General features: G+C 62.9%; 2 protein-coding genes across 4 annotated transcripts; one reads left to right on the forward strand and one right to left on the reverse strand.

Annotated features, from left to right (window-relative positions):
• On the forward strand, positions 1-12,477 carry PFKL (phosphofructokinase, liver type). The gene is made up of 22 exons (XM_049785420.1): positions 1-107; positions 2,326-2,399; positions 3,755-3,832; positions 4,158-4,347; positions 4,582-4,747; positions 4,823-4,867; positions 5,315-5,423; positions 6,053-6,148; positions 6,777-6,869; positions 7,087-7,212; positions 7,430-7,494; positions 7,738-7,801; positions 8,485-8,631; positions 9,151-9,221; positions 9,470-9,557; positions 9,651-9,803; positions 10,623-10,787; positions 10,875-10,936; positions 11,020-11,131; positions 11,366-11,465; positions 11,955-12,060; positions 12,142-12,477. The coding sequence occupies exons 1-22, from the start codon at positions 23-25 to the stop codon at positions 12,287-12,289; spliced, it is 2,343 nt and encodes a 780-aa protein (XP_049641377.1). The 5' UTR covers positions 1-22; the 3' UTR covers positions 12,290-12,477.
• Positions 12,478-12,739: 262 nt separating this feature from the next.
• CFAP410 (cilia and flagella associated protein 410) lies at positions 12,740-16,192 on the reverse strand. Of its 3 annotated transcripts, XM_049785444.1 has the most exons (7): positions 16,074-16,187; positions 15,884-15,902; positions 15,140-15,186; positions 14,429-14,658; positions 14,112-14,235; positions 13,909-13,996; positions 12,740-13,281 (listed from the first exon to the last, which is right to left on the reverse strand). In XM_049785444.1, the coding sequence occupies exons 1-7, from the start codon at positions 16,148-16,150 to the stop codon at positions 13,150-13,152; spliced, it is 717 nt and encodes a 238-aa protein (XP_049641401.1). In that variant the 5' UTR covers positions 16,151-16,187; the 3' UTR covers positions 12,740-13,149. The 3 variants fall into 3 exon arrangements, with proteins under 3 accessions (XP_049641401.1, XP_049641399.1, XP_049641400.1); XM_049785442.1 differs by having other exon boundaries at positions 13,156-13,996; XM_049785443.1 differs by lacking the exon at positions 15,884-15,902 and having other exon boundaries at positions 13,156-13,996; positions 15,140-15,208; positions 16,077-16,192.
• Between the last annotated feature and the right edge of the window lie 3,997 nt (positions 16,193-20,189).

Raw genomic sequence — 20,189 nt, forward strand, 5'->3', positions numbered from 1 at the left:
TGTCACTCGCGTCGCGGGCGCCATGGCCGCGGTGGACCTGGAGAAGCTGCGCGCGTCGGGCGCCGGCAAGGCGATCGGGGTGCTGACCAGCGGCGGGGATGCGCAAGGTGGGCCGGGGCCGGGCCTCGGGGGGTCTCGGGGTGACGGGGGGGTCTCGGGGCGCGCGTGTCCCGGCCCGGTGCTTGTGGGGCGCGCGCTGCGCTCCGGCTCCGGCTCCGGCTCCAAGCGCGCGGTCCCTCCCGGGGTCGCTGCGCCTCGGGGAGTCGCACCGGGCCCCCCAAGGCTCCCGGGGACACCCCGATCGGTCGTACGTGCCGCTCCGCACGGCCTCGCGCCCCGCCCCGCGCCCGGGGGTGTGTCCTTCGTGCGCCCCGAGGGGACCCGGACCCGCCCCCTGCTCGCCTGTGCGGGGCCCTGCGCCCCGGGGACGGAACCCGGGGAGTCTTCTGGATGGGGCGGTTTGGGGCCTCGGTCGGGAGAGGCCCGCCGAGCTCCAGCCCCAGCTCGCCTGCCTGGTCTCCTGCACCCCCGAGCCGGGGGCCGGGGTCTCCCCGCTTGTGGGATCCCCAACGCCCTCGGGAGGGAGCGCACCCCGTTCTCGCTCTGGGGTTTGGGTGGCCCCTTCCTCCTAGGTGCGCTCCGGCTGCCTGGGCTGGTTCCAGGCCGCTTGCTGGCGGTTGCATTTTGTGGGTGGTTTTCTGGTTTTTGGTTTGGGGGCCACACCCAGCAGGGCTCAGGGATTGCTCCCGGCTCCCGGCTCAGATATCGCTCTTGGCAGGCCCCGCGGACCATATGGGTTGCCGGGGATTGAACCCCAGGTCGTCCCAGGTCAGCCGCGTGCGAGGCAAATGCCTTGTGCTGCCCTGCTGCTATCGCTCCAGCCCCGCTGGTAGCGGTTGAACTGCGGCCAGAGCGGGGCCAGAGGCAGGGCTGGACGCGGCTCAAGTGTGGCTTTGGGCAGAGGCAGGGCCCTGGGTGGCAGTCCCTCGGCAGATGTGGGGCAGGGTTCAAGGGGCGAGCTGCCCACGGAGCTGTGGGCATGGGATGCCCGGGCCAAGGCTCTGCTGAGCTCACACCCCAGCTGGGCAGTGCCCCTGTCCTGTCCCGGGGCCCCTCTTACCTTCCCCACCAGTGCCCCCCCCCCCCACTGCCAGCAGCTGAACCCTCCATGCCCGCCATCCCGGCCTGGTCTGCACCCTCCCTGCAGTGCTCTTTTGCCACCTGACCCTCCAGGACAGTGCTCCTAACCCTCTGCATGGGGGTCTGGAGCCTCGGAGAATTTTCCTGTGTGTGTGCGGGGGTGGAGCGCTGAGCACTGCCCCTAATTTCCGCCTCCTTAAGGCCTCCCGCCCGCAGGGGCCCAAGGCTGTTTTCCAAATGGGGTCTCCTAGGTGCAGGAGCCACAGCATCAAGGAAGGACGTTTGCCTCGCATGTGGCCTACAAGGTCTCATCCCCGGCATCCCATAGCGTCCCCCAGCACTGCCAGGAGTAATGCCTGAGTGCTGCCAGGTGTGACCCCAAGGCAAACAAAAATACAACCCAAATATACAACATACCCAAAAGGAAATGGGGTCTCCTGCCAGTGGGTGCTGGTCAGGAATGAGCCGTGTGCGTCCAGGGCTAAGGGCAAAGTGCTCCCTGGTGTGGGGGTGGGGGTGTTTGGGCGTGGCCCCGGCTAGCAGGCCTTAGGCCTGGCTACATGTGAGCAGCCTCGTGGAAGGTGGATGGTCTGGAACAGGGTCCCCGCATTGGTCTGCTGGTGCCGGGGGGGCTTTTCTTCCTCCCCGAGGTTCTCGGCTGGGCTGCATACATCTGTCCCCCCATCCCGCCCTGGTTCTAGAGCCCGTTGCCAGGAAAGGTCTGGGTCCTACTCAGTACTGCTGATGGCCCAGCCTGGCCAGCTGGGTCCTCATGGGTGGTCATGGGGCTCTGGGCTGGCCCTGGAGCTGTCCTGGGGGCGAGTGGGGAGTCCCGGGTCGGGACTTACTTGCAGGCCCCTTTCCCAGAGGCTCATGCTCAGGGATGCTCAGAACATGCGTGAGTGAGCGTGTGACTGTGCTGTGAGCCCACTTGTGTGGTGTGAGCACATGTGTGTAGTGTGCAGGTGTGAGAGGAAGGGGTCTCAGCAGGGCCACGGACGCCCCCCAACCCCAGCACAGCCTGAGGGCAGGGTAGGTTCTGCCCCCTGAGGTGGGCCCCCAGGGCCAGGCTTCAGGGCAGCCATCTTCACCCCTGGAGGTGATTTGCACCCCTCTCCTGGTGATGCTCCCACTTCCCTCCACACCCCCTGACCCCTGTCCCTGCTGGCCCTCCCTTTCCTGCAGGCATGAACGCTGCCGTCAGGGCTGTGACACGCATGGGCATCTACGTCGGAGCCAAAGTCTTCCTCATCTATGAGGTGAGGGTCGGGCATCTGTGTCCTTCAACCCAGCCAGGGAGGCGGCCTGAGCCCCAGTGATGGGGAGACCTCCGGTTCTGGGCGTCTGGGTGGGCCTGACGCTGCAGGGGACTCACCACCCACATGCTGCACAATTTAACATACACTTACACAACACGTACACACTACAAAACCATACTACACACCCACACAACATATACAACCATAAACATACACCCACACAATACATATATACCTGCAACGCACATATACAATACAACATACGTCCACACACACATACATAAGAATGCAGCACAACTCCCACACAACCATAAACATACACCCACACGACATACACGCACCTATACAACAGTGCAACATACACCCACATACACAATAATGCAACATACACCCACATAACACACATAACATACACATATATTCATATAACACACATATATAACAATAAGCATACACTTACACAACATGCGCAACCTGCACAACAATACAACATACACACACCTGAAACCCACTTATACAACACTCCTACAAACATGCCACACAGAATGCCCCACACAAACATACTCACGCACAGTGTCACACACATCTTCACACACACATATGCCACACACCCTGTCTTGTTGACAAACACCATTGTTCATCTTGCTAACTCCCCTGTCTTGATAGTTGACACTCACTAGAGTCCACACACACACGCACACACACACAACATACTCAGTACTCAACCCCATTCAGACATTAATTATTTTAGCAGACACTCTGACTTGCCTGCCTGTCCCCAGGCTTCGCTGCCCGGGGCCCTCCCCAGCAAGGTGGGCTCAGCCCGGGGCAGGAGTTGAGGTCGGGGCATTGGCCCCGGAATGCAGCGGCTCAGGTGGGACCGTCACTGAGGGCCCGTGTGTCAGTGTGTCCAGCCAGTGCCCTGCCCAGACTCAGGGGGATGCCCCTGCAGGTGGGCATCATGCTGTGCAGGGCCAGTGCTGTCCCTCCCCTCTAACCAGTTGACCCGTGCCCCCTCCCTGAATCCCTCCGTGGGGGGGACTGGGCACACGCAAGGTGGGGCCACTTGCAGGACTGAAACCGACGGAACTGCCCTGTGGGCGGTGGGGGGGATCTCACTGGGGAGGCCCTGCCACGCTGGAGGGAGGGGAAAGAGAAGCTGATGGAGCACAGCTGCTGGCATGATTCTGACGGGGCACAGCTGGGTCCTGGGCGCTGTACCCAGCTACAGCTTGGGAACACTTCAGGAAGCCCCGCCGGGACCCTAGGCCTCTCCCGGCTGCCTGGGGGTAGCTGGTTGGTGCTTCGGACCCGCGGGGACCTTTGGACGCCCCCTCACCTGCCCTGTGTCCCAGGGCTATGAAGGGCTGGTGGAAGGAGGCGACAACATCAAGCCAGCCACGTGGCTCAGCGTCTCCAACATCATCCAGCTGGTGAGGTTCCCCCCTGCCCTGCCCTGCCCTGTGCCTCCCTCTGCCCTCGCTCGCCTCTCCCGCCCCTTGTCCAGAATCCTCCTCCAACTCCTCCCCTCCCCGATTCCTCTGTTACTGTCCTCCCCTCCCTCCTCCTCTCCTCTCCTTCCTCCCTTCCGCTTCCCATTCTCCTCTTTCTCGTCTCCTTCGCCTTGTTCCCAATCCCTTCTCCTATCCGGAGTGCAGGGCACAGGACAGGGAGGGCCCCCTCCCGAGGGCTGGCCTGTCCATTCTGGGCCCCGTGGTGCCCCTAGATAGACCCAGCAGCCCCCGTATGCCCGGGCAGGGCGGCACCATCATCGGCAGCGCCCGCTGCAAGGCCTTCACCACGCGGGAGGGGCGCCTGGAGGCCGCCTGCAACCTGGTCCAGCGGGGCATCACCAACCTGTGCGTGATCGGCGGTGACGGCAGCCTGACGGGCGCCAACATCTTCCGCAAGGAGTGGAGCGGGCTGCTGGAGGAGCTGGTGGCGGCAGGTGGGTCCAGGCAGGTGGGTCCTGGCAGGTGGGTCCAGGCAGGTGGGCCCTGGCAGGTGGGTCCTGGCAGGTGGGTCCAGGCAGGTGGGTCCAGGCAGGTGGGCCCTGGCAGGTGGGTCCAGGCAGGTGGGTCCTGGCAGGTGGGCCCTGGCAGGTGGGTCCTGGCTGTGCCTGGTCCTGGGTGGGTGGCAGGGGCCTGGACGGTGGGCGATAGTGCCAGAGGTGCTCTCGCAGGCAGGATCCCGGCCGCCACGGCGCAGACCCACGCGCACCTGAGCATCGCGGGGCTGGTGGGCTCCATCGACAACGACTTCTGCGGCACCGACATGACCATCGGCACCGACTCGGCGCTGCACCGCATCATGGAGGTCATCGACGCCATCACCACCACGGCGCAGAGGTGCAGGGCGCTGTGAGGGGCCGGGCTGGGGCGGTGCCGGGACGCCCCCCTCACACTCCTTCCTCCCTCTCGCAGCCACCAGCGGACCTTCGTGCTGGAGGTGATGGGGCGCCACTGTGGGTATGTGGGGGCCTGGGAGAAGTGTGTCCTGGGCGGGCGTGGTCATGGTGCCAAGAGGCGTGGCCAGTGGTGGGGTGTTTGGGGAGAGGCACAGCTCGGCTTGGCCACGGAGGGGTACCCAGGGGTTTGGTCCCTTGTGGGCGTGGCCCATGGTGGGACATGTCCGTGACTGGGAGCGTGGCCTATGGTGGGATGTCACCCCGGTTGGGTGTGCCCGTGAATGTGGCCTTCCTTGGCTAGTCCCCGGGTGGCCGTGGCCTGCGGTGGTGACCCTGGGTGGGATGTGGCCCCCGTGGGGGCATGACTGTGGCGTGGCCCACGTGGCTATGGCTGGGCTGAGTCGTCCCTGCACTGTGGCTGGGAGGTGGGGGTTCTGGGCGGTCGCACATGGGTACAGCGCTGCCCTGCCAGGGCCACAGCCGCCTCTTTCCCCTCTTTCCCCTCCAGGTACCTGGCCCTGGTCTCCGCCCTGGCTTCGGGGGCCGACTGGCTCTTCATCCCTGAGGCACCCCCTGAGGATGGCTGGGAGAACTTCATGTGTGAGAGGCTGGGCGAGGTGAGGGGCTGCCAGGCTTTGGCAGAGGGACGGGCTGTGCCCCTTTGAGTGACCATCTCTGGGCAGTGGGGGAGGGCACGACCTACTTCGGGAACCATCCTGTGAAACCAACCAAGGCACAGGAAGGCTGATGCTGGTGGCCCCTGGCTGACCTGGGTACAGCCCTTTGCCCCCACAACTTGCTTCCCTGAGCCTCAGTTTGCCCTGCCTGTGAGCAGTCCCAGCAAGATTTGGGCTCTTTTTTGCGGGTGTCAATTCACCCATGCTGCCCCCTCCATGCAGCCCTCTGGTCCCATTCTCTCCCCGTGTCCCTCTTGAAGACCCAGCCCTTGGGTCAGAGGAGCCCAGGAAGAGGTCCCAGAGGCCTTCACATGCACTGTGGTGCAGCCTGGGAAGGTGTATATGAGTGGGGGCCCCTAGTTTCTGTAGCTCAGGGGATCAGCTTCGCCTCGGTCATCTTGGGGTCCCTCGGTCGTCCTGGGGAGCTTCTGATGGAGACTAAACAGGTCTCAGGAAAGCCCTTCCTCCTTGCCCAGGCCTTGGGGAGGAGGCTCCTAGAAGCCAGGATGGGCCGACCACGAGGCTCTGACTAGGTGCTGAGCCCGCTTCCCACCCTGTCTCGCACCCAGACTCGGAGCCGGGGGTCTCGGCTGAACATCATTATCATGGCCGAGGGCGCCATCGACCGCCATGGCAAGCCCATCTCCTCTCGCTACGTGAAGGACGTGAGTGGGGTGTGGGCTCAGGGATGGGGAGTTGGGCCCGTTTTCAGTGCTGGCTCAGAACTACATTTCTGCTGAACCGGGCTGCCTCCCACGGGGCCCCCAGGATCCCCACAAAGGCTGCAGGTCCATCCGCCAGCCCCCTGCCTGCCCTCCACAGCTGCCCTGAGTCTGGCCACGGGGCTCTGTCTCTCAGAACCACAGCTCAGGGAGGCAGAGCCAGACGGCACAGGGTCACCCACATACGCACACACATATCCCATCACAGACGCATGACGGACACAGACACGTCACGGATATACATACCCCACATCCCAACACAGCCATCACAGATAGTCCCATCACCAACATCACAGCTGCACCCGCAGCATATCTACCTCCCCCACATCACAGGTTTACACATACCCTGGGATAAACTCACACACATGCACACAAACTGCAACACCCCTCACACACACACACACACACACACACACACAGCATGCCAACTGTTGTGACAGGAGCGTGAGCCTGGGTGGGTGGGCTGGGCAGGGGGTGCAGACCTGACCCCCTGGCACAGTGGGGTGGGTGCAGCGACTGGGCGGGGATACATGGGTCACCACGGGCCAAGCTGACCCCTGTGATGCCGCAGCTGGTGGTGCAGCGACTGGGCTTCGACACGCGGGTCACTGTCCTGGGCCATGTGCAGAGGGGAGGGACCCCGTCCGCCTTCGACCGCGTCCTGGTAAGGCCTGGGTGGGGGCCTCGGCTCGGGCAAGGTTGGGGAATGTGTGTGAAGTGGGGGATGTGTGTGAAGTGATGGAGGTTTGGGGGTGAGAGGGGTGTCTGTTGACTGAGAGGGTGAGTGTGGAGTGGGATGAGTGGACTGTGGGGGGTGACTGTCCATCTGTCTATCCGTCTGTGGATGTCACACTGACGAGGTGCCGTATCCAAACCCCCAGAGCAGCAAGATGGGGGTGGAGGCGGTGATGGCGTTGCTCGAGGCCACCCCCGATACCCCTGCCTGTGTGGTGAGTCTGTCCGGGAACCAGCCTGTGAGGCTGCCGCTCATGGAGTGTGTGCAAGTGGTGAGTCCCCAAGTCTGGAGGGGAGAAAGGGGTGCGGAGGGCCCTGTTCTCGACTGTGGGCTGTGGGCCGGGCCTCCAGCTGCCCATTCCTGCCCTGGACCCTCTCAGTAGGGGGCGTGGGTGGATGGGTGGTCTAGGGCTCCCCTCCACTGGGCCCTGGGACTGAGGACAGCAGGGTTCCAGTGTCCATCTGTGTCAGCCAAGATTCTGTCCTCAGACGAAGGAGGTGCAGAAGGCCATGGATGAGCTGCGTTTTGAAGAGGCCATACAGCTGCGGGGCCGGTGAGTAGACTGGATTAGGGGGGTAAGGGGAGGCAGGCAGGGAGAGGGCAGGTGGGCAGGCAGTCAGGCATGCCCTGGAGCCTATTCGAGTGATGGGCACCCTGGGGTCCCGTGGGGCAGGTGGGTGTCTGGTGTTCCTGAACTGGGCTGTGAATGTACACCCCGCCCCCCTCCACATCACCTCCACCCACATATAAGGGGTCCGTCCCCCTGCAGCTGACCCACCTGCCCTCCCTCCCCCAGGAGCTTCGAGAATAACTGGAACATCTACAAGATGCTGGCGCACCAGAAGCCAGCCAAGGCCAAGGTGAGGCCCAAGGTCTGACCCTGACTGGCCCACACAGGCAGGGCTGAAGTTGGGTCAGTGAGGATGGGCCAGGCCAGGGGTGCAGCAGGGACCCAGCATTGCCCCTCCCCACTCCCAAGAGCCCAGATTTCTAATTTTATTTATTTATTTATTATTTATTTTTAATTTGGGGGTTGGGGGCCACACCCGGCGGTACTCAGGGGTTACTCCTGGTTCTGCGCTCAGGAATCACTCCTGGTGGTGCTTGGGGATCGATCCTATGGGCTGCTGGGGATAGAACCTGAGTTGGCCGTATGTATGCAAGGCATACGTCCTCCCCTCTGTGCTCTCATTCTGGCCCTGACTCATTTCTGAGGCTTTGGGGGCCAATGGAAAGGCCTTTAGAGGCCCATCCTGGAGGGGACCCCATGCCCAGGGTTGGGCGGGGCGGCACATGGACCACGTGTGGGAGAAGGCTCACCCACCCTGCCTGAGCTACCCGGCAGCTTCCAGTAGGGGTGCTGAGTGTGGGGCCTGAATCCGGGCCTCACTTACATCTCTGCGGGTGCAGCCCCCGAGTACCCCAGGACTGATCCCCATGTGAGCTGGGGCAGTCAGTCTCTGTACCCCAGATCTGCCAGGGCTCAGGGCCTCTTGTCTCTGAGGGTCCCCAGAACCCTCCTGACCCGCGTTTCCCTGTGCAGTCCAGCTTTGCCATGGCCATCCTGAACGTGGGGGCCCCCGCGGCCGGCATGAACGCGGCTGTGCGCTCCGCGGCTCGAACTGCCATCTCCCAGGGCCACAGGGTGTACGTGGTGCACGACGGCTTCGAAGGCCTGGCGGCCGGGCAGGTAAGGTGTGAGGTGTGAGGTGTAAGGTGGGGAGTGGCAGCCACACCTGTGTGGGCATGTGGGGGACTGGGGATGGATGGAGAGGAGGCAGGTGGGCGGAGCCTGAGTTAGAGATGGGGAGGTGGGCGGGGCCGGGATGGAGACCAAGGTGGTGGGCGTGGCCGGGGAAGGAAATGGGGCGGGGCTAGAGCTAGAGATGGGGTGGTGGGTGTGGTCATGGGAGGAGATGGGGCAGGTGGGCGGAGCAGGGATGTAGGTAGGACAGGTGGGTGTGGCCCATGAAGGATGTGGGAGGGGCCAGGGTTAGAGGCGGGTAGTGGGCGGGGATGGGCGGGGGGGGGCTGGTCCACGATGGGGGTGAGGCAGGTGGGCGGGACCAGAGTTAGAGATGGACGGTGGGCAGGGCCCAAGATGGAACAGGGCCAGGTGGGCACAGGCACCCTCGAGGCAGCTCTGGTGTCCCCTGGATGTGGGCCCCCCCTCCAGGGTCTAGCACCCCCTGAATCCCCGTGTCTACAGGTGCAAGAAGTGGGCTGGCACGATGTGGCCGGCTGGCTGGGGCGTGGCGGCTCTATGCTGGGGACTAAGAGGTGAGTGGCCGGCCTGTCACCTGGAGACTAGGGGTGCCAGCCCAGTGCAGGCTCAGCCAGGGGAGGGGTCCTGGGCCTCTGCACCCCAACAGGCCTTAGTCCCTCTGCTGGGTGTTGCTCAGGCAGTGGGGTGTCCGAGCCCCACGCACCCCATGGTGCTGAGCCTGTCTCTGCCTGTGAGGGTGGGGGCGCCCTCTTGGGTGCTGGGGCCTCGCTGGCTTCTCTAGACGTGTCACTCCTCGGCGTAGGACCCTACCCAAGGCCTTCTTGGAGAAGATAGTGGCCAACATCCGCATCCACGACATCCACGCCCTGCTGGTCATCGGGGGCTTCGAGGTAAGGCCTAGGACCCCCGCCTCCCCCCTGCAGCATGGGCCAGGCCTTGAGCCGCCCCTGCAGCCTATCCCCCCTAACCCGTCCTGTCTACAGGCCTACGAGGGTGTGCTGCAGCTGGTGGAGGCGCGAGGCCGCTTCGAGGAGCTGTGCATCGTCATGTGCGTCATCCCCGCCACCATCAGCAACAACGTTCCTGGCACTGACTTCAGCCTGGGCTCAGACACAGCCGTCAACGCTGCCATGGAGGTACGGGCCCCATGCAGCGCGGGTGTAGATGAACCCTGCATCTGGGTGCTGAGGGCTTCCTGCTGTCGGGCTGGGGATTTGGGGGAGGTCTCGGCTGAAGAGAAGGTGCTGCACTCCCCCAGGACCTTCCCCTACTGGCTGCTTCACTCATTTTCATTGTTCATGTTAGGGACGCCAGCCACTGGGTATCTGACCCACTGTTCTGGGCTTGACTTCTTGATTTGGCTTGTGGGTACAGCCTCCTCCCCTTGCCTTGCCAGCACCCATTCTCATAGTTTTCAGGGCACTCTGAGATGGAGCAAACTCCCTTCTTTTCTATATGTATATATGTATATATATATATATATATATATATATATATATATATATATATATACATACATACATATATATATATATGTATATGTATATAGAGAGAGACTTTTTTAGGCCACACCTGTGCCATGTGCTAAGGGGTTACTCCTGACTCTGCACTCAGAAATCGCTTCTGGCAGGCTCGGGGGACCATATGGGATTCTGGGGATTGAAACCTGGTTGGCTACATGCAAGGCGAACTCCGTCCTCACTGTACTGCCTCTCTTGCCCCTGATGTTGCATATTTTTGGAGGCAGAAGTGATGTTCTGGGTATGGTGACCAGGACATGCCCCTGCATAAGACAAGCCTGTGGCTGTCCTGGGACCACCCCCACCTCAACAGGCCTGTGCGGTGTTGCGCTCCCAAACTCCCTGAGCCCTGCCCACCTTGCTGTGGGGAGCCTGTGGGGAACGCCTACCTGGCCCCCGCTGCCACACCCCTGTGCTGAGGTACTGCGTCCACAGAGCTGTGACCGTATCAAGCAGTCGGCATCGGGGACCAAGAGGCGCGTGTTCGTGGTTGAGACTATGGGGGGGTTCTGTGGCTACCTAGCCACTGTCACGGGCATCGCCGTGGGCGCCGACGCCGCCTACATCTTCGAGGACCCCTTCAACATCCACGACCTGGAGGTGGGTGAGGACCCTGAGTTCCTGTCCCAGGGGCCCTCTGGGATTCAGGCAGCCTGGGCCACCCCCTCAGCGCCCTCTTACCTGCAGGCCAACGTGGAGCACATGACAGAGAAGATGAAGACAGAGATCCAGAGGGGCCTGGTGATACGGTAAGGCTGTGGGTGGCTGGGCGGAAGGATGTGTGTGCCCTGGGGTGAGCTGGCATCCATCCAGGCCTGCCCTGGCCTTGCAGGAACGAGAAGTGTCACGAGCACTACACCACAGATTTCCTGTACAGCCTTTACTCCTCTGAGGGCAAAGGCGTGTTCGACTGCAGGACCAACGTGCTGGGGCACCTGCAGCAGGTATGTGGGGGTCTCTGGAGTGCCCGGCAGACACTGGCACAGGATCCCCCCCCCCCCCCCGCAGCATGTGGGCCTCTGAAGGTGACTGTGGGCCGTGTCTGAGGAGGCCCTAGAGATCCCACTCAGGGGTGGGGTGTCAGCAGGGTTCAATGGCAGTGTCCGGGGGTACTACGGAGCAGGGCCTGCCAGGCTTCCCTCCCATGACCCGTGCCGTGGGCTTCGTCCCCATTCCAGGGTGGGGCTCCGACCCCCTTTGATCGGAACTACGGCACCAAGCTGGGAGTGAAGGCGGCGCTCTGGATCTCCGAGCAGCTGCAGACCTTCTACCGCAATGGTAGGGCAGTGGGCGGCGCTGCTTGTTGGGGGGCTTAGACAGGGAGGAGCCCATGGAGGATGGGTAGTGGGAGGGGCCTGCGCTTGTGGGTGGGGTCATGGGCTGGACCACGGACAGTGGGACGGCCATGTGTTCATGGCGGGTTATGGTCAACTGGATGGGACCCTGTGTGGGTAGGGAATGGGAGTGGGGTGCAGTGGGCGGGACTATGTGGGTGGGATTATTGGGAAAGCGGGCAGGGCTGTGGGGAGTGGGAAATTGTTCCTGGGTGGGGTTCTGGGGAAGTGGGTGTGGGCAGAGCTAAGGGGCAGTGGGGTGAGGGCCACAGGAAAGTAGAAAGTAGTAGGCGAGTCCGTGGGTAGGAGGAAGGAGTGGCTGTGGCCCTGGGAGGCATGGGTGGAGACACGGGAGAGTGGGAGGTGGCTGCAGGGCACTGGGGTGGTGGAGCAGGTGCCCTGGAGCTCTTGGCCCACCTTCCCGCGTGTCCAGGCCGTGTGTTTGCCAACTGCCCCGACTCGGCTGTCGTGATCGGCCTGCGGAAGAAGGTAGTGGCCTTCAGCCCCGTCACTGAGCTCAAGAAGGACACGGACTTCGAGTGAGTCCCGAGCCCCAGGGAAGCAGGTGATGGAGTGTGAGCCCGAGCTGGCCCTGACACCGATCGCTCTTCCCCACACAGGCACCGTATGCCCCGCGAGCAGTGGTGGCTGAGCCTGCGCCTGCTGCTGAAGATGTTGGCACACTACCGAGTCAGCCTGGCCGATTACGTGTCGGGGGAGCTGGAGCACGTCACGCGCCGAAGCCTCAGCGTCGACACGGGCTTCTGAGCGCTCAGCAAGGACGCTGGGCCGGGGCTGGGCCCCACTTCCACTTCTGCGGATGGCCAGGAAGTCAGTGCTGGGCCCGTTCTCCGTCCTCCGTGCCTGGCATCTCTCAGGCCCGATGGGGAGGGGTGCACCGAATTCTGGGGCCTCACAACTATCCCTTCTGTAAAAATGAAATCTCCAACCGTGGACTTTGTGTGTCTTGGGGAGTCTGGCTATCAGGACCCTGTGTGGCCTGGAGTTGGTGGGACTGGGGGACCCAGGTCTGTAAGGGTCCAGGTGGGGGGGGGGCTGGGCAGGTGGGTCCCCCTCGCCCTGCCTGGTGCTCAACCTGGATTGAGCCCTCGGAGCTCATGTGCCAGAGGCCGGGGTGTGATGAGTCCCAACCTAATGTCCAAGGTGGAGCTCCAGGTCTTGGGGTATGTGAGAAGCTAAGGCAAGCACAGGGGGTGGTACTGTCTGTAAAGAGCCTTTATTGAGTGCTGAACACCCTGTTACAGCAGAGGATGCAGCAGTTCTGCTCCAGGTCTGGGGGTGCTGACACACCTCTCACAGCGTACCACCCCAACTTCCACGCCTCATCTCTGTGCTGGACAGTTTCTAGAGGGCTGCCTACCTGGCAGACCAACAGGCCCCCAGCAGAACCTGTGCAGAGTAAAGGGACCCCTCTTGGTCCCTCATGTCCATTCCACATGTCCCAGTACCAGGGATTGACCAGGGCTCACCTTAGGCAGTTTTCATGCCCATGTGAGCCTGTGCAGCCCAAGAGTAACCTTTGGGGAGCACTGAGGGGCTCTCCAATGTGTGTGTTTGCATGTGTGTGAGGTCGCCTGCAGGCGCTGATCTTCCGGGGTGTGGAGGGCTCACCCCATGTCTTCCTGCATCTCACGTGCCTGCAGGGTCTGCAGCCGGCTCAGCACAGCCTGGTGTAGTGTCTCTAAGGCCTCCGTGTCCAACTCCTGAAGCAGTAGCAGCGCCGCACTCAGAACACGGTTCTGCAAACAAGGAGGCTCTGAGCATGGCTGGCCTGGGGACAGGCATGCACATGTGTGTATGCTGACCCCACGTGTGAATGTATGTGTGTACATGTGTGCTGACCCCAAGTACGTATGCTGACTCTGCCCTCCCTGCCCAGCAGGGCCCCAAGTGGGGCTCCTTTAGCTGCTGTGGTTACTGGCAGGCAGGTTTGCCCATGCACACAGAGTACATCCCAGGCAGCCTTAGCACACAGGGCCCTTGGCCCCACCCATGTCTCCCCAGGCCCACCCCCCAAGCCTGCCCAAAGGTCCTCAGAAGTTGGTAGGGAGGGGCTGGAGCTATAGTAGGTCGTTTTCCTTGCACGCTGCCAACCAGGGATAAACCCAGGTTAGATTCCCAGCATCCCATATGGCCTCCTGAGCCAACCAGGAGCGATTTTTGAGCACAGGGCCACGAGTAGCCCGAGCACTAGCAGGTGGCCCAGAAAAGAAAAACAAAACAAGTTGGCAGGAGATGGGCAGTGGGCAGTTTGTGGGTGGTCCCACAGGATGCAGCAAAACCTGGGTGAGCCCCTCCTGATACCTTGGCCTGGCTCTGGAAGAGCCATCCTGCCCCCGGGTGGGCAGTGGGCCAGCTCCACTCACCTTATTCTTGCAGCTGCTTGAGGCCAGTGTGCTAGAGGAGGAAAAGGGGGGCCCAGCAGGGGGCTTCAGGCACAGCTGCCCCTCGGTGCTGTGGAGAGGACAGGGCGAGTGAGGCCTTGCCTGCCCGTGGCCATGCGTCCCCTAAGGTCTCACCCACCCACCCACCCGCCTGCTCCAGACAGGGCAAGGTTCCCCTCACACACCCTGTCTCTGTTTCAGTGCCGCTCAGAGGGTCCATCTGGGGCTCGGGTACAGGATCCTTCACAGTCAGGGCTGTGAGCTCCTCTCCCTCCGTCAGTGCTCGGGACAGTTCCTCCTCGGTCACGGCTGTGGAAGACGAGGCTGCGTGAAGGTGTACGCAGGAGACAGGAGGGGTGTGCAGCGCGAGGGTTCAGTAGGCAGAAAGGGTCTGGGTGGTAGAGCAGAAAGGACAAAGAGTGCCGCCAGCACCCAGACCCCTTGCTGCCGCTGCTCCCCAGGGCCGATTAGAAGAGGGCAGGAGGTCCTGGTCCGCTCGTACCCTGGTTGTCTAGCCTCTGCAGGCGTGGCAGGGCCCGCAGCACGGTCATGCGGTAGCGTCTCGGGTCGGGGCCACAGCAGGGGTTCTCGGCCAGCCAGAGCACCCGCAGGCACGGCAGGCCCTGCAGGTGGGCCAGCTCGGCCAGGCTGAAGATGCGGTTCCGGCGCACGTACAGCTCGCTCAGCTGCCCACAGCGGCTCACGGGCTCCAGCGTGGACACACTGTTGACGCTGTGGGCACACAGGGCGTTGAGTGCAGGCGCACCAGGTCAGCCTTGCAGGGTCGATCACAGAAACCCAACGAGGGAGGGGTAAGTCCTCTCCTGGAGCAGGGGGCCCACACATGACCCCCACCTGGGAAAGGGACAGTGCAAGGCGCCGAGAGCCCCTCCCAGGGTGAAGGCCCCCGCCGCCGCTGAAAATGAACCCATCGTGATGGCAACGGCACTTGGGGCCCTGGGAGGGGAGAGGCTGGAGGGGAAGTGCCAAGGTCCGCGAGGCGTTGGGACCCTTGGGTGCTGCACCAGAAGCCCTGCCAGGTCCCAGGGGCCCAACCAGCCTGCGGCAGGGCTCGAGCCCAGCACCTGGAGAGGGAACCAACCAAGCCTGGGGATCCCTCCTGCCCTGTGCTTGTGCCTGGAAGTTTTACGGGACTGCTGGTGAGTGGGTTCAGCGACTGTCCCCCAACCCCCTTCTCCCTGGGGCCTGGTACCTGAGCGTGATCACTTCCAGGCTCGGCATCTCCCGGCAGATGGAGATCTAGGTGGAGGGGTGGGCGAGTGTGAAGGGCGCTGGGGTCCTCACCACCACCACCACCACGGCCTCAATGGGGGGAGCAAAGCCGCACCTCAACTTCCAAACAGCAGGTGGGGGGTGTGGCAGCAGCGCCCCGCCCAAGACGACCCAATGGCCACGTCATTGTGTGTGTGGGTGAGACTGGACCAGGGACCTGCCCCAGCTGGGCTCTGCCCTTTGGTTTGGACTTGACCAGAGAGGAGGGACTGCCCCAATGGCCACCACCCAGTAGGTGGGACTGAACATAGCCACGCCCAGAGAGGCTGAGCTCTTGGCCCCACCACCAGGGCCTCCCTAGCTGTTCCCTAGGGAGCGATAGCACCGCGGGGAGGACATCGCCTTGCTCGCAGCCTACCCGGGCTCGAACCCGTGAGCACAGGGCCAGGAGCAAGCCCTGAGCGCTGCTGGGTGTACGCCCCCCCCCCAAGAAAGGCTCCAGCCTGGAACCTAGCGCCGGCGCGGGTGCGGAGCTGCGCTGCGCCGAGGCGCCCCTCTGCGGCTCCACTCCCGAGCGAGCGCACCCGGAGCCTTCCTCCCCGCTGGGCAGCCAAAGGTGCAGGGCACGCCCGCCCGGGGAGGCTCCAGCGGCCCAAGGGGCTTCTGGGGAGCAGGATGCCTTGGGCTGGGGGGCGCGGAGAGGCGACGAACGGAGAGCACTCACGTCTGTCAGGCGGCTGCCCCTGGGGAGGAGGAGACGGCAGTTACTCGGGCGCAAAGGCGGCCCGAGGAGGCAAGCTGGGCGCCGGGGTGGGCGCTGGCACCGAGTCGCCCGGAGCTTTGCGGACTCGCGGCCGGCCCTTGCAGAACACCGTGCAGGGGGGACAGAGGCCCGGCATGGGGCGCGGCCTCACCAGCAGTTGAGCTTGCGCACGCTGTGGAGCTCCGAGGCCTTGGCCCGCGACAGCACCATCTTCCGCGTCAGCTTCATGGCCCAGAGGCGGGAACGACCCGACCCGACCCGACCCGACCCGACCCGACCCGACACGACAGGACCCGACCCGGGCCCCGGGATGCTCTCGGCCCCGGGATGCTCTCGGCCTGCGCGCGGCGTTTCCGGGGGCGTGGCCTGCGTTGCTAGGGCGTTGCTGCGTCGTCAGGGCGGGTACCACAAATCGATTGGCTGTCCAGCAGAAAGAGGCGGGATCACGCAGGCGTAGTGAGGGCGTCTGGGCTTCCTACGCGGCTCATTGGTCCCATCACGCCACGCCCCCTCCGGGTACACGCGCGTGCGCGTGCGCGCCGGGCCCTGCGCAGGCGCAGTGTGGAAGCGGTGCCCTGACGTTCTGACCCCAGGCCTGGACATTGCGACCCACTAGCCCCGCAGGTGGCGTGGCGCCGGGGGTTCGATTCCCCGGTTCCCGGCTGCAGTTCCGACGCGGACTCGGTTTCAACCCCGACCCCCAGCGCTGCATTCGCAGAGCTCGGGGCCTGTGGGTATTGTTGGACGCCTTCCTGGGGGACCAGGACCAGTTTGGGGGAGCAGTACCAAGCATGCAAGGCCGCACTGACTTGCTTGAGGACATCTCCGCAGGCAGCGTGCCTCGGCCAAGACTTGCGGACATGAAAGAACCCCCAGAGTTCAACAGCCCTTTCTCTCGACCCTCTCCCCCATGTCTCCCCCAAGGATCATCCAGGGCACTTTGGGAAAGCTCTTGATTTTGGGGGGCTGGAGGTCCCAGTTGTGCCAACCTGGAAGCTATTAAGGGACAGGGATGGGTGGGGGGGCTGCTGGAAACATAGGGAGACGGCCGGGTCATCGGGGCGCCGGGGCAGAGCAGTGAGCCCAGAATCTGGATTTAGTGGTCAGGCGTGTGACTGTTGGGGATAAGCGGAGCTCCCAGTGGGAAGTGGGAAGAGGGCTTTGGGGTGCTGCAAGCCCAACCTGTCCCTCTTTCCCTAGACCCCTGGAGTGGGGGTAGGGGCCTCTCCCTCAGGCCTGTGGGGTCTTGAACCCCCACCCCCAAGCTTGTGGTGTGCAGGAAGTTCCCACCACCAGGCTATTCCTGGGACCCCTGCGACTGGCCCTGCTCTGTAGGTGCTGGGGGGGGGGGTCCCTGCCAGGATGAGAAGGGGGTGAGCTTTGACTGGGAGGCCGAGCACAGTCCAGGGTGAGATGGACAGCGGTTAGGTGCCCTCAGTCTCTCCCCACCCCCTGCCCCAGGCTCCTCTTCCTTCCCTCTACATTTCCACACCCAGGCCCCTCGTGAGTTGTGGAAACCTATGTGGTTGTGTCACATTTGGGGCTTTTACTTTCACAATGAGCCCCTGACCGGGAATGACCTGGTTTGTCAAAAGTGGGGTGCAGCCCGGATACTCTTCTTCCCCCACCAGCATTGGCAGCCCTCAGACCCCAGGCTCAGCACCACAGCCACAAGATGATGCCCTGTGACCCCAGACCTCACTTTGCACTTCCCTTTCCTTTCCTTCATGGTCTCCCTTCTGGGGGCAAGGGCAGGGACGATTTCAGGAATCCCCTGCTGACTGCAGGCCCAATTTCAGGGAAGCGGCTCTGTATGTCTGTCTCTGTGTATGGGAGTGGATCTGTGTGAGAGTGTGGCTGTTTGTGTAGCTGTGTGTGTTTTGGCTTGGGGGTCACACCCGATGGTGCTCAAGGGTCCCTTCTGGCTTTGCACTCAGAAATCACTCCTGGCAGACTTGGGGGTCCAAATAGGATGCTGGGGATCAAACTCAAGTCCATCTTGGGTTGGTCACGTGAGAGGCGAATGCCCCACCGCTATGCTCTCGTTCTGGACCCTTGTGTGTGTGCAAAACCATCTGCTTGTGCCTGTATGTAGTGTATCAATGTGTGTCTACATTGGTGTATCTGTGTGTCTGTCATATGTTTCTGTATTTGTATGTCTGAGTCAGTGTATTTGTATCTGTGTGTCTCTGCGAATCTGTCAGTGTCTTGATCTGTGTGAATGTCTGTGTGTCCGTGTATGTGGAATGAACACTGGTGTGAGACTGATCTCTGGACAATGGCACACTCACCTACACGCCTGCCCCATGCGCTCCCTGCGTGCCTGCTTCTGTGGGCACCAGTCCCTGCATTATTCATGTGGTTCAGCCGTGCCCTCCCCACCTGGCGGTCTCCTGCCCGGCTACCCAGCTGGCCAGCATGGTGCTGTGGTTGGGTTCGTGGCTGGCTGAGACGCTCTGGGCACCAACGCGAGGCTGCAGGGCCGCTTTCAGGGCACGGATCGTTCATTGCCCAGAAAGGGGCATGTCTCCCCACCCTCGGGCCCCCCAAGGCGCAGTGGGCAGCTTCAGCACGTGCTGTTCTAGGAAGGGCCCAGGCCAGCCAGCCATTGCCTCAGCCCACTCTCCGGCTTCTCCCCACACCCACACCCAGACACTGCAGTACCAGCCCCCACTCTTCCTGGATAGGCCGTGGGGTGGGGGGGCTTCTCCTTGGTGAGGCCCCACCATTGGCCCACACAGGGCACAAGTTTTTGTGTGTGATTATGTGCATGTGAATGCATGTGTGAGTATGTGTGTAGGTATACGTGGGGACATGAAGGCGTGTGAGAGGGAACGTGTCTGGAAGCGTGGAACGTGTGTGAGCGTGTGTCTGTGGGTGCATGCGTGTGATGTGCACACCTACTTCCTTCGCTGTTTCTTACTCAGGGTGTCAGCACCCGGGGATTGTGCCATGAACCGACCACTGCACCCCCCCAGTCTCCCGCCCGACTGACCGTGTGGCCGTGGGGAGCACTGGGTGCTGGTGGAAGCCGGCAGTGCTCTGTGGGGCGGGACTGAACCCCAGGGAGGCCACATCCTTGACTCTGGAATGCGTTTGGTCCTGACTTAGGAGCACATCTGAGGGGCCCACCTGCCCTGTGGGTGCTGAGTCCCTAATCCTACCACTCTGCCCTGTGGGTACTGAGCGCTTAGTCCTTCCCACCTGCCCTGTGGTGCTGAGCGCTTAGTCCTTCCTATCCTGGGCCTGGGGAGTGTCTGGGGGAAGTGGTCTGGTGCCAACCTCGAGTTGAAGAGCCAGAGTGTCCCCTGGGAGAGGAAGTGGCCCCAAGGGGAGGGGAGGGGTCAGGTGGCTGCCTCTCTCCCCTCTTCTGCTCTCCCTCCTCTCCTCTCCTCTCCTCTCCCCTCCTCTCCTCTCCCCTCCTCTCCCACTCAGTGACGCAGGGCTGAGGGCAGCGAGCTGCAGGCTGAGAACTGCAGGGCTGCAAGGCTGAGGGCTGAGAGCTGCGGCTGCGGCTGGCTCTGGAGGGCAGGGCGCTGCCTGGCGGTGTGAGCGGCTCCTCTGGCTCGGCTTGCACAGGAGGGGGCCTTCGCCTCGAGCCAGGAGCCAGGTAGTGGCAGGGGTGAGGGGCGCTCGGGGGGGGGGGGGGGAATGGGTGGTGTCCTGGGTCCGACCTGGGGGTGAGGTTAGCGCTGCCCCCACCTGATCAGAGGTGCGGGGCGGCTCTGGGCGTCCTGGGAGAAGTGGGGAGGCCACTGCAGACGGGCCGGGTGCACTCGCTGTCCTTGCTCTGAACCCTGAGAGTCCAGCATCTCATCCTCCAGGAGAGCCCCAGCCTAGGCTTCCGTCCTGGGGCCCCCGAGATGCCACCAAGGCTAGCAAGTCTAGGGGGTGGCCTGGGGGGAACAGGAGCCCCTGAGGGGATGGCCCTTCCCCCTCTCCCTGCCCAGCCGCTCCCTCCTGGTCTGCAGCTGAGCTCGGGGTCCTTCCGAGCCACAGACGGTAGACTCTCTGCCTGTCCGTCCGTCCCCCCACCCCCGTGCCTGTGATGATCTGCGTGTGTGTGACCGTGTGTGTATCTGTGAATGTACGTAGATTAAAAACAGCACAGCGGTAGGACATTTGCCGTGCACGTGGCCAACCTAGGACGGACCTGGGTTTGGTCCCCCAACAAGCCTGCCAGGAGTAATTTCTGAGCATAGAGCCAGGAAGAACCCCTGAGTGAGGCTGGGTGTGGCCCAAAAACAAACAAACAAACAAAAAAATA

Source organism: Suncus etruscus, chromosome 13 (assembly GCF_024139225.1).
Source record: "Suncus etruscus isolate mSunEtr1 chromosome 13, mSunEtr1.pri.cur, whole genome shotgun sequence".
NCBI lineage: Eukaryota > Metazoa > Chordata > Mammalia > Eulipotyphla > Soricidae > Suncus > Suncus etruscus.

Excerpts from the sequence above, each read along its gene's own strand:
- PFKL (XM_049785420.1), top strand. The coding sequence starts at position 23 with ATGGCCGCGGTGGACCTGGAGAAGCTGCGCGCGTCGGGCGCCGGCAAG. Across the intron at positions 2,400-3,754 it reads AAGTCTTCCTCATCTATGAG|GGCTATGAAGGGCTGGTGGA; the intron begins GTGAGGGTCGGG and ends CCTGTGTCCCAG. Across the intron at positions 4,348-4,581 it reads GGAGGAGCTGGTGGCGGCAG|GCAGGATCCCGGCCGCCACG; the intron begins GTGGGTCCAGGC and ends GTGCTCTCGCAG.
- CFAP410 (XM_049785442.1), bottom strand. The coding sequence starts at position 16,150 with ATGAAGCTGACGCGGAAGATGGTGCTGTCGCGGGCCAAGGCCTCGGAG. Across the intron at positions 14,659-15,139 it reads CTGGAAGTGATCACGCTCAG|CGTCAACAGTGTGTCCACGC; the intron begins GTACCAGGCCCC and ends GTGTGCCCACAG. Across the intron at positions 14,236-14,428 it reads GCAGAGGCTAGACAACCAGG|CCGTGACCGAGGAGGAACTG; the intron begins GTACGAGCGGAC and ends CGTCTTCCACAG.